The 12,816-nt window shown below is 47.4% G+C and overlaps 1 protein-coding gene across 1 annotated transcript in view; it reads right to left on the bottom strand.

The window, feature by feature from the left end:
• LOC144691547 (uncharacterized) overlaps positions 1–11,493 on the bottom strand; it is a 27,632-nt gene extending 16,139 nt beyond the window's left edge. Inside the window, exons 1-3 of the mRNA XM_078559735.1 lie at positions 11,460–11,493; positions 7,508–7,539; positions 6,813–6,872 (exon numbers count right to left, since the gene is read on the bottom strand). Of these exons, the coding sequence (XP_078415861.1) occupies positions 6,813–6,872; positions 7,508–7,539; positions 11,460–11,483 (116 nt within the window). The 5' untranslated portion in view covers positions 11,484–11,493. The remainder of the gene's footprint in view (positions 1–6,812; positions 6,873–7,507; positions 7,540–11,459) is intronic.
• Positions 11,494–12,816: the final 1,323 nt, after the last annotated feature.

Here is a 12,816-nt window from a genome sequence, read left to right on the forward strand (position 1 = left end):
ACAGTCGGGGACAACTCTTTGCGCTGGAAGACCAACAAGTTTCGGGCAGACCGAAGAACGTCTTTCACCGAGTTGATGATCTTCCAGCTGCAGTTGATGTTTGTCTCCGTGTGTGTCCCTGGGAACAGCCCGTAGAGCACAGAGTCCTGTGTCACAGAACTGCTCGGGATGAAGCTCGACAGAAACCACTGCATCTCTCTCCAGACCTTCTTTGCAAAGACACAATCCACAAGGAGGTGAACAACGGTCTTGTCCCCACCACAGCCACCTCGAGGGCAACGTTAAAAGGGGGTGAGACTCCTGGCGTGTTGGAAGGATCTGATGGGGAGGGCCTTTATCACCACCAGCCAAGCTACGTCTTGGTGCATGTTGGAAAGTTCTGGCGATGAGGCATTCTGCCAAATGACTTTGACAGTCTACTCGGGGAACCATCCCACAAAATCCACCCTCTCCTTTTCCCTCAGGGCCTCTAAGATGTTACGTGCCAACCACTGCCTGATGGACTTGTGGTCAAAGGTGTTTCTCCACATAAATTTTTCCACGAGGGACAGGTGATACGGCACGGTCCAACTACTTGGAGCATTCCGCGGCAGCGTGGCCAGACTCATCCTTCGCAACACCGGGGACAGGTAGAACCTCAGCACGTAGTGACACTTGGTGTTTGCGTACGGAGGGTCTATGCACAGCTTGATGCAGCCGCATACAAAGGTGGCCATCAGGATGAGGGCAATGTTGGGCACGTTTTTTCCCCCTTTATCTAGAAGCTTGTACATCGCGTCCCTGCGGACACAATCCATTTTCGACCTCCAGATAAAGCGAAAGATGGCTTGAGTGATCGCCATCACACAGGAGTCTGGAATAGGCCAGACCTGCGCCACGTACAGCGAGAGTGCCTCACACCTGATGACCAGGTTCTTACGCGCAATGGAGAGGGAGCGTCGCTCCCACATGCCCAGTTTTCTTTTCACCATAGACACTCGCTCCTTCCAGTTTCTAACGCATGCCCCAGTCCCTCCGAACCACATCCCCAGCACCTTCAGGCTGTCAGCCCTGACAGTGAAGGGGACAAAGGATCGGTCAGCCCAGTTCCCAAAGAACATGGCCTCGCTCTTCCCACGATTTACCTTGGCTCCCGAGGCCAGTTCGAACTGGTCGCAGATGTGGGTCAGTCTGCGCACCGACAGCGGATCCGAGCAGAAGATGGCGACATCATCCATGTACAGGGAGGCTTTGACCTGAGTGCCTCCACTGCCTGGGATCATCACTCCTCTTATGCCCGGATCCTTCCTGATGGACTCAGCAAAGGGTTCTATGCAACACACAAACAGGACAGGGGAGAGAGGACAGCCCTGCCTGACTCCAGATTTAATAGGAAAGCTATCTGATTCCCACCCATTGATTGAGACTGCACTGCTGATGTTAGTGTAGAGCAGTTGGATCCAATTTCGAATTCCCTCCCCAAACCCCATTTTGGAGAGCACATCCACCATGTAGGTGTGTGATATTCTGTCAAAGGCCTTCTCCTGATCCAAGCTGATGAGGCAGGTATCCACACCCTTGTCCTGCACATAGGCAATCATATCCCTGAGCAGCGCGAGGCTGTCAGAGATCTTCCTGCCCAGCACAGCGCAGGTCTGGTCAGGGTGGATCACCAATTCCAGAGGGAACTTGACCCGATTGGCAATGACCTTGGACAGAATCTTATAGTCCACATTCAAAAGTGAGATGGGTCACCAATTTCTAATTTCCTCCCTTTCCCTCTTGTGCTTGTAGATGAGGGTGATGATGCCTTTCCTCATGGATTCTGACATGCTGCCGGCCAGAAACATACTCTCGTATACTTCTAGCAGGTCTGGGCCGATCAAGTCCCACAGAGCCGAATACAACTCCGCCGGCAAGCCATCGCTTCCGGGAGTTTTACTCTTCTCGAAGGACTCAAGGGCTTTAGTCAGTTCATCAGGAGTTAGCGGTTTGTCCAGGCTCTCCCTTGTACTGTCGTCTAAGACCTCCGTGATAGAGGATAGGAAGGACTGGGAGGCCGTGCTGTCTGTGGGCTTCACATTATACAATCTGGAATAAAAGGATTTGCTGATCATTAAAATATCGGACTGCAATGACTTTACTGAGCCGTCTTCTTCCTTCAGGCTGCTGATCACAGAGCTCTCCCTGTGTACCTTTTGGAAGAAGAAACGTGAGCACGTCTCATCCTGCTCCACGGAGCGGACTCTGGAACAGAAGATGATCGTGGAGGCCTCCGAGGCAAAGAGCGAGGCTTGCTGGCTTTTCACCTCTTGGAGTTCCTCCTTGACATTGACCCCCATTGACTGCAGCCGGAGCAGATTCTCCATGTTTTTCTGGAGTCGGGACATTTCCCTCTGTTCCTTTCTAGCTTTCTGGGCACCTTTGAGGATGAAAAACCTCTTGATGTTTTCCTTGATCGCTTCCCACCAGTATGTCAGGGACTCAGAGGGGTTTCACGGTTCTCCAACCTTTGTACTCCCTCTTGATTTCCTCAATGTTCTCTGGGGTCAGCAGTTGCACGTTCAGCTTCCATGTCCCCTTGCCAACCTTCTGATCTGTAAGTGACAGTCAGCCAGTAGGAGGCAGTGGTCAGAGAAGAACACCGGCTTGACATCGGTGGATCTGACCGCGAGCACGCGGGACACAAACAGGAAGTCTATCCTGAAACGGATGGACCCGTCTGGCCGCGACCAGGTGTATCTATGCTGCTCTCCGTCTGCAGGGTTGCTGAAGACATCGTGCAGCTTGGCATCCTTAACTGTTTCCATCAGGGATCTGGACGTAGCGTCCAATCTGCTGTCAGCCCTGCCGGATCGTCCAGCCGCATCGATGATGCAGTTGAAGTCACCGCCCAGAATGACCGGCCTGGAGGTCGTCAGCAACGTGGGAGGTGCTGAAAAACCGCCAGCCGCTCGGCCCCTTGTGACGGGCCATACACGTTAATTAACCGGAGTGGAGCGTTCTTGTACATTACGTTTGCTACGAAGAGGCGCCCAGCCACCACCTCCTTAACCTCGGAGACGGTGAAGTTGCCTCCACGCAGCAGAATACCCAGGCTGGAGGAACGAGAGTCGTTTCCTCCCGACCAGATCGATGGCCCATGGGACCACCATTGTGACCATTGCCTGTAGGAGCTGAGGTGCGGTATCGCACACTCCTGCAGAAACAACAGGTCAGCTTTGACCTTGGCAAGGTAGTCCAAGGTCGCAACACATCGCGTAGTAGATTTAATGCTACGCACATTTATGGATACAATCTTTACACCCATTTTAAAGCATTTAGTCTCTTACCAAACCTGTTGTCTCGGAGAGTCCCAGACCTTTGGTCTGCTCCTGCATACCCATAGTGTTCATAAATTGCCTCACTTTGGATGGGCTGAGGAAACTGTCCTGAACCTCCCCATTGGAGATGTTCCGCTCAGGTGGCATCTGGGGGTTCGTGCAGAGAACAGGATTTGAAATGTCCTCTGTTGGAGAAGCTTCTCCAATCCTCTCCCCGCCTGGGGCATTGCTGCTCCTGGCTTCCCGGAGCTGGGGTGCGCTGAGCGCCTCACTGCTCCCAGATTCCTGGGGCTGGGGTGCGCTGGCCTCTTCGGGTTGTGGGCAAAGTTGGGATGCGCTGGTCTCCTCATTGTCTCCAATGTTCTGGAGCTCGGGTGTCTCGTCCTCCAACTCCCTAGAGCTTTGCCGCTTCTTCTGTAGATGCCGCCCTTTCCCTTCTTTGTCCGAACAGCAGCTGCCCTTGTCATCCGTGTTGGATGGGAGACGCCTCTTGCCACTTGTCTGGGAAGTGGCTTGGTCCCTTCTTAGCCCCTTCTTCCTTTTGGCTCTCTTCACCAGCTGCCACTCCCCCTGCTGATTTTTCACTGAATCCTCCTCCTCCATTGATTCGCTCTCCTGGGGAGTGGGAGGTTCAGGGGGCAGTGCTGTTGATTGGCTGTCTGCTGCCTCAATCTTTTCCTCCACCTTGTCTCTCTCTGTGTCCTCCTTTGTCCCATTGTTCTCACTGGGGGCCAGGGTGGTTGGAGTGTTGCAAGTGTCCTTGGTAGTAGTGACACGAAGCATTTCTTCTGCTTCCCCCTCGTTGGCTTTGGCTGCCTGTGCATAAGTGAGGTAGCGTTTAGGGAAGGTCCTGTAGAGGTGACCTGCCTCACCACACAGGTTGCAGCACTTAGTCTGTTTGCAGTCCTTTGTCTGGTGCCCTTCCTGTTTGCAGTTCTTGCATAGGGCGGCACTGCAGTTGGCCGCCACATGACCAGACTTGCCGCATGAGCGACAAAGTTTAGGCTGCCCAGCGTAGACAAGGTAGCCACGGCTTCCCTCGATAGCAAAGCTGGAAGGAGGGTGGAAGATGGCTCCCTTACCGTCGGTCTTGAGCGTGACCTTAATCTGGCGTTTGCATGTCCAAATCCCGAAGGCGTCTCTAACCTCGGTGCAGCTCCCAACCTTGTCGACGTACCTGGCGAGGAAGGTGAGCACATCGGCGACAGGGACGTAGGGGTTGTAGAGATGCACAGTCACCACACGGTCCCGTTGCAACGGCAGAGCAAAGAGCAGCTCCACCATCAGGACCTTCATCTCCGGCTGGTCTCTCTTCTCCTCGAACACCTTCAGGAACTTGACGCAAGCTGCCACATGCTTGAAAGTCACATAGAAAAATCCAGCACTGGGGAAGTCTTGCAGGGAGTAGATCTCCGCAGCTTCAAATCCACACCCCTTCAACAGGATCCACTTGATGAAGGCCCTCTGCTTTCTTAACCATCCTATCAACTTACCCTACATCTTCAAAGGGTTGTGAATGTGCACCTCCAGCTCCCGCTGCTTTTGCACCATTTAGATTGGACTGCCTCTCAGAATCACAGAATCTTTATGGTGCAGAAGGAGGCCATTTGGCCCATCGAGTCTGCACTGGTTGTCTGAAAGAGACTTCTACCTAGTCCCACTCTCCTGCATCTCCAAGTTGTTTCTCCCAAAATGCAACATTTCTTATTCATTTGCATTAATTTGCATTTGGCATGTGTTTGTCCTTTTTTCAGACTGTCTAAGACAAGTCCTCCTAAAGTCTGCTACTGTCCTGCTTACTGTTTACGACATTGCTGTGTTTGTATTATCTGGAATCTTCAAAATTGTACTTTGTACATCCAAGTCCTGGTTATTTATACAATAAGAGAGGTCATGGGCCTAATACTGATCCCTAGGGGATCACACTGCACACTTCCTTCCAATCAGAAAAATATCAGTTTTCTACCACTCTCCGCCTCCTGCTTAAGTTAGCCAATTATGCACCCAAGTTACCACTATCCCTTTAACACCATCTGCTTCTACTTCCTGAATAGGCCTGTTGCTGTGGTACTTCAACAAATGCCTTTTGAAAGTCCATTTGTAGATTGACTGCGTTGCCTTCATCATGATGTTACTTCATCAAAGAACTCAAACAGGTCAGTCAGACATGATTTGTCACAAATACTGGCTGTCTGACATTAAGGCACGTTTCTGCAGATTCGAATTAATTTATCTACATATCAATGATACATCCATTAAAAAAGTGATATCTTTCATTTTCTTTGAACATTTATTTATAAAAATATTGAAGACAGAATAAAAAGGTTCATAGTCTAGTATCATCCAATCAGGTAATCCGAAGGCAGATTGCTTTACAATAGGTTTGGGAATGTGGTGCTCTGGAAGGAGAGATGTGGGGGGTGGGGTTCATATCAACAATGGCGTTAGCATTGGGGGTGGGAAGTTGGAGTTGGGAATTCTTGGGCTTGAATTTCTGCGGAGTGGCGATCAGAGTCGGATTGCTACTCAGCTCCTAGTTTCCCACCTCGAAATCCAGGTGATCCTTTCTCACCCAACCTTCTGACTCAGGCCGGCAGGAAGTGGATAGGGCAGCGCCTTCTGTCGGGGGCTGGAAAGTCAGAGGTAAGTAAGCCACGCCCCTTTTTTGCAGCACTGGCTGCAGTAAAGCAGGTAAGTTCAGAGGTCCGGCCACTTTCAAGCCAGGGGGAAGGATTGGATTGGGTAGGATTGGGTTGGAGTTCTGGGCGGTGAGAATGTTGGCTGGTCAGTGCAGAGGGGTTGGTTGTAGTGGGGTGGTTGGTCACGGGTGGGGCGGTGGGTTTGGTTGGTAGCGGGGGAGGGGGTGGGGTGTTCAGAGGGTGTGCTTGATCTGGAGGTCGTTCAGGGAGGCAGGCAGTTCGTTGGTCGGGGGTGTGGGGTCAGGTGCTCAGTGGGGGGATGGGGGTCAGGTGGTCAGTGGGGAGGGGGCTTGGTGTTTGGGAGGGTCGGTTGTTCGGGGGGCGTCGGGTGATCAGTGTGGGGTGTGGTTAGTGGAGGGATCAGGTGTTCAGGGGGTTCCTGTGTAATGTTTGGGATTGAGGGTGTGGGGGGAGTCCCTTGGGGGTGCAGTACTATAGTTACCCTGGAGTTGGAAATGGTTTTAATTCTTCTAACTTTTCCTGGGTAACTATTACTGTAGGACAGTCGGAACCATATGAAGTTTGCAATTTAAATTGTACTTTTGCATAGTTCCAATTGCAGGACAATTGCCCATCGGAAGTTTGAACTTCCCGGACAATTGCTGGTCAATCCTTACCTGGGGATCTCCGGTGGGGGAGATGGGGGTTCCCCAGCACAGGTTTGGGTATCCCCAGTTACAACTCCTAGAAGCTTGGAAGTTATGGGCCAACGCAAGGAAACCTCCAGGAACACATCCAGTCAGAGTTGTCAACCCTGGGTGAAGATTAACTCGACTTGGCTATAGTGACAAATTAAAAGGCCTTTACTTACTGGGTAGAACTGGCAGTTACACTAGGATTAACCAAACAACCTTGTTCTTGCACAGAAATCCTGTAAAATAGATAAAATCAAACTATAGTGAAGTCAGGCCTCAAACCAGGAAACAGACCTAGGCCTACTCTGCATATATTGATGGCAACATCCTGACATAACCAACTGAGCTCGGCAACATCTTTACACCCTCTTCCAACGATAGAATTTTGTTAGGAAGCAAATTTGATCAATCTCAAAGTAAGAAAAGATGCGTTTGCCTTTTTGTCGGTTATACATTAAATTGTGGGAACAGCCCATTGGAAATTTTGCTGTCCATTGGCTTTACCTGAGTTTTAATGAGAGCAAGAAACTTTTAATATGGCCCTTTGGTCATTCAGTCCCCTTATCTACAGATCATTGCTGTTTTTGGTAGCTTGCAGAGCAGGTTGGCTGCTGCACTTTCTACATTACAGCAGTGACTACACTTCCAAAAAGTGCTTCATTTTCTGAAAAGTGCTTTGGAGCTTCCAGAGGTCATGAAAGGTGCTATATAAATGCAAGTCTTTTTCTCTTGCAGCTTGCTGACATCAGTTCAGTTTCTCAGCTAATGTTAATTTAACTCCTTGCACCAATAATTCATAAAAAATGCTTTCAATCTAAATCTCTGCATTATTCTTAATCTTATTGATTCAACAATAACAATGGCAAGGTACCTTGCGTTAGAATCCTCTTCAAAGTGCCTTCCCTAGGAAGAGAAGGGAAAGTTATTACCAAATAACTTATGTCATTGCTGATTGCTTTCTCATTCCTGAGAGGTTGCCATGGTAACACAGTTAGATGTTAGCACAATTGGAAAGGCGCTTTACAGGGGCAGGATTTTTGGGCACCGCTGAGGCCGGGAACGGAGGTGGACAGGGCCCAAAAATACCAGCAAGGTCAGCTGATCGCAACTTGGGATGTGAAATGAGAGCTAAATGATTGTTTTTGAGTGCAAATTATACCAAATGATGACAAAATGATCACCTTTGAATGCAAATGATGTCAAATGAGCACAAATGAACACTGTTGAACATGAGTGATGTCAAGTGGTGTCAAAATTTTCTGATAGGATGGCGTGCCAATTTCCCGATCCTGGTTCCATTTTGGCTGAGGTGGTTTTTGGGCTGTCAGGGTGCTGGCCCCCATCGGATTTTTCAGTTTTCTCCAGTTATCTGGTACAAAGGGGGCAGTGGTGGGAGTGTGGGCGAGGGGGTGGGGGGTGGTGAATTTTTAACTGCCTGGAGACAAGCACCAGCCGGTAGGTTGATGTGCTAGAGCTCCATGCAGGCCTACAAACCCTCCCTGCCTGCATGGGAGTATATCCAAAGGTCACCCTGTAAAGTAAAGATGCCCAAACACTCCTTTCAAGTGAAGCAGCATTTCACTTGCATTTCCCCCAACTTAGTCTACTGCATTCGTTGCTCCCAATGCGGTTTCCTCTACATTGGAGAGACCAAACGCAGACTGGGTGACCACTTTGCAGAACACCTGTGGTCTGTCCGCAAGCATTACCCAGACCTCCCTGTCGCTTGCCATTTTAACACTCCACCCTGCTCTCTTGCCCACATGTCTGTCCTTGGCTTGCTGCATTGTTCCAGTGAAGCTCAACGCAAAATGGAGGAACAGCATCTCATCTTCCGACTAGGCACTTTACAGCCTTCCGGACTGAATATTGAGTTCAACAACTTTAGATCTTGAACTCCCTCCTCCATCCCCACCCCCTTTCTGTTTCTTCCCTCTCCCTTTTGTTTTTTCCAATAATTTATATAGATTTTTCTTTTCCCACCTATTTCCATTATTTTTAAATGTATTCCACCCATCGTTTATTTCACCCCACCCCCATTAGAGCTACCTTGCTTGTCCTGCTCTCCACACTTAATTAGCACATTCTTTTAGATAATATCACCACCTTCAACACCTCTTTGTTCTTTTGTCTGTGACATCTTTTGGTTATCTCCATCCTATCACTGCTTGCTTGTCCCAACAACACCCCCCTTCTTCTCCCCCACCCCCCAACCATCCACCTTAAACTAGCTTACATTTCACCCCTTTCCTATTTCTACTTAGTTCTGTTGAAGGGTCATGAGGACTCGAAACATCAACTTTGCTCTTCTCCGCAGATGCTGTCAGACCTGCTGAGTTTTTCCAGGTATTTATGCCAAATCTAGAGCCCCCTGGTTATCTGGAAGTGTACAGGGTAAGAAAAAGCAGAAAAGGAAAGCTTATGACTGTCACAAAAAATTAATACGTTAGAAAGCCTAGAGGGGTATAGAAAATACAGGGGTGAAGAAAAAATGAAATCAGGGAAGCAAAGAGAGGACATGAAAGAATATTGGCAGGTAAAATCAAGGAAAATCCAAAGATGTTTTATCAGTACATTAAAAGCAAGAGGATAACTAAGGAAAGGGTAGGGCCTATCAGGAATGCACAAGGTAACTTATGCATTGATGCAAAAGATGTGGGCAGGGTTCTTAATGGGTACTTTTTCTCCATCTTCACAAAGGAGAGGGAAAATGCAGACATTCTAGCTCATGAGGCGGAGGGTGAAATATTCGATACAATAAGCATAACAAGAGAGGAGGTACTGGAGAAACTGGCATCCTTGAAGGTGGATAAATCACCAGGGCCAGATGGATTGTATCCCAGGCTGTTAAAGGAAGTCAGGGAGGAAATAGCAGATGTTCTGTGGATTATTTTTCAGTCAGATAGATACAGGCAAGGAACCAAAGGATTCGAGGTTGTACCATTGTTTAAAAAGGGTGCAAGGGATAGGCCAAATAATTATAGGCCGATCAGTCTGACTTTGGCAGTGGGCAAATTGATTTGATTGAGATTAATAAGATGATGAAAGGATAATGTTGTGTAGACTTTTTTTTTTTCTTCACTGGATCAGTTAGAAAGCAGCTGAGGTCACAATCTCAAGACGTGTAAGGCCGAGCCTTGCAAGTTACAGTGCTTCTGTTACAGATCCAGGTACCTTTCAATGAGTTGAGGGTTTCTGACTCAACTATCAATCTGGCTAGTAAATTCCAGACACCCACCACCCTCTGGGCGTAAAAAGATTTTCATAATATCCCCTTAGGTTAGGTGTTCTCCTCCCAGGGAGTGGTGAACCTAGTGGAACAATGCTGAATGCTGATTCACTGAGCTCCTTCGAGCAAGAACTGTTTCTGACGGTGGCAGAGATAAGAAAGTAAGAAACAGGAGCAGGAGTAGACCAATCATCCCCTCAATCCTACTATGATATTCAATAAAATCATGCGTGAGAGCAAGGTGGAGAACTAAAATGACAGGTGACCGAAAACATGGTTGCTGACTTGGATGGAGGTCACCCAATCTGTGTTTGGTCTCCCCAGTGTAGAACAGACTGCATTATGAGCAATGAATATAGTTTACTGAACTGAAAGTTAGGTAGGCAGTTAGGTATAGTCCACAAGGGACTGTAGGCATCTCTCTCTTTAAGACAGAAAGAGTGAGAGAGACAATTGGTCATATAGCTTGAGGGGCACTACTGTGCATCAAGCTGGGGCAGGTGGGGAGGGAGGACCCAAGTCTGCTTGAACCTGTGTTATTGGCATTATTCTGAACCACATGCTAACCAGCTAGCAGACTGAACTACCCCCACACTCCCTACTCCTCCCCACCTCCACCGCTAAATTGAACAGAGTAAATCTTTTTTTTTACCTGGAAGCAGTATTTGGGGCCTTAGATTCTTTAACAAAAACTTTTTCTCTTCCCTCCAGGTTGAAAGGTCACACGCTTCAACAACACATGGGCAAACTGTATTTGCTTCTCACGATGTAGTCTGTGGTGCACTGGGGAGACCAAGCGCAGAATGGGTGGCCGCTTTGCAGAACATCTCCATTCAGACCGTAAACATGACCCCAAACTTTGAGTCACCTGTCATTTTAATTCCCCACCTTGCTCTCTGTCCTCGACCTCCCGCAGCGTTCAATGAATCTCAATGTAAGCTTGGGGAACACCTCATTTTTTTAAAATTAGGCACTTTGCAGCCTTCCAGACTCAAAGCTGAGTTCAACAATTTCAGACCATCATCCTTGCCCCCATGTTGTTTCCTTTTAGCTTGCAGGTTTCAGCTTTACTCTCATTTTTATCTTGCTTTCGATTTCGGATGGTAGATGTTCATCATTCTGCTTTTCACACCTACTGTTGTTTGTTTACTTGTCCCACTGTCCCTTTGATCCTTCACCTCCAACTCTTTTGTTATTTAATCTCTCCTGCCTTCCACCCAATCACAGACTTTTCCTTTTGTTCTTTTCTCACCTCCTCCTTTCACTTGCTTAAAACCTATTACGTTCCTAACTTTTCCCAGTTCTGGTGAAAGGTCATCGACCTGAAACATTAACACTGTTTCTCTCTCCACAGATGCTGCCAGACCTGCTGAGTATTTTCAGCATTTTCTGTTTTTATTTCAGATTTCCGCAGCATTTTGCTTTGGATTTAAACAGCAACGATCTACAACATTACCTAAGGGGAAGGGAGAAAACTAGCAAATTATTTCTTCATTATAACATTTTGCAACACAATTTTGATCTTAAACAAATAAGTCAGGGTTTGTGGAACACATTTTTACAAATAGATTGGTGAATGAGGTGATGTTCTTACCTTGCCTGATTTTGACAGTTCCATTTTGATCCTCTTTCTGGCCAATAAAAAAGAGATAAACACACAAAGTTACTTAACCAGGATTTAAAATTTAAGGATATCAGGCAACAGGATTAATAGTTGAGGAAAGACAGGCTTAACTACTGTTATGACCACAGCCGGTGTTAATTGCTGCACAAACCAAATCCCAGAGGGAAACTACTTGGCTTATGGGCCACAACCTTTTGTTTTGTATTCTGAAACTGGGAAGATGTATCGATCTCAGCAGTAAGAGGTCCAGTAACACTTCTGTGATTTTAAAAATTAAAAATAAAAGTTTTATTCACACACAAAAAAAGAAAACTTAGGCACACAAGATTACAGTTACACAATTAATGTTGGTCTTTCAAAACATTTCCCCCAAAACTCTCTACTTGGTCAAACTCACAAGTAAACACCTTACAGGCAACATTCCCTTATACAAAAACAGAATTACCTGGAAAAACTCAGCAGGTCTGGCAGCATCGGTGGAGAAGAAATCAGTTAACGTTTCGAGTCTTCATGACCCTTCGGCAGAACCTTATAGATGTTTAACTATGAACTCCAGTATTACACAAGGCAAACTGCTGTAGTTTCAATAAATGTATACCACATGACCTTTACCCTCTTCCTTCCATCTGAGGTACTTACTATGTAATTTACTTCACTCAGTCTCTTTTCAATCTGGTATGGTCCGCTAAACCTTGCCTTCAATGGTTTGCCTGATACTGGCAACAATATTAACACTTTTTCCCCAACCACAAAACTATAAGCCTTTGCCCTCTTGCCTGCCCTTGCTTTCATCACATGTTGAGATATCTTTAAGTGTTTTCTAGCTAATTGACACGCCTTACTCAGTCTCTCTCTGAATTTCACCACTTAATCCAGGAGAGTTGTTTCAGAACTTTGATTTGCTAATTTCTCCTGAATCAGTTTGAGTGGTCCCCTTAATTAATGACCATAATTTAACTCGAAAGGACTGAACCCTGTTGACTCATTAGGGGTGTCCCTAATAACAAATAACAAGAATGGAATCCCTCGATGCTAATCATGTAGACAGTCTTGAGTAAATGCACTAATAATTGACTTTAAAGTCTGATGCTTTTCTTTCTAAGGCTCCTTGTGACTCAGGGTGATAGGCGTGCGACCTAAATTGCTTTATTCCTAGGCTGTTCATTGCCTCTTTAAACAGCTGTGATGTGGGGGAGAACTTTCTCCCCATTGGGGAACTTGTGCTGGGGCGCGGGCGGGCGTGCAGCCAATCTGCGCCCTCAATTGGCTGGGTGCCGCCATTTTATGTGGGCGGAGGGGGGTGGTTGCCTGAGTCAGACATGCGCGC

The sequence above is a fragment of the Cetorhinus maximus genome, chromosome 2 (assembly GCF_964194155.1).
Source record: "Cetorhinus maximus chromosome 2, sCetMax3.hap1.1, whole genome shotgun sequence".
Classification (NCBI taxonomy): Eukaryota; Metazoa; Chordata; class Chondrichthyes; order Lamniformes; family Cetorhinidae; genus Cetorhinus; species Cetorhinus maximus.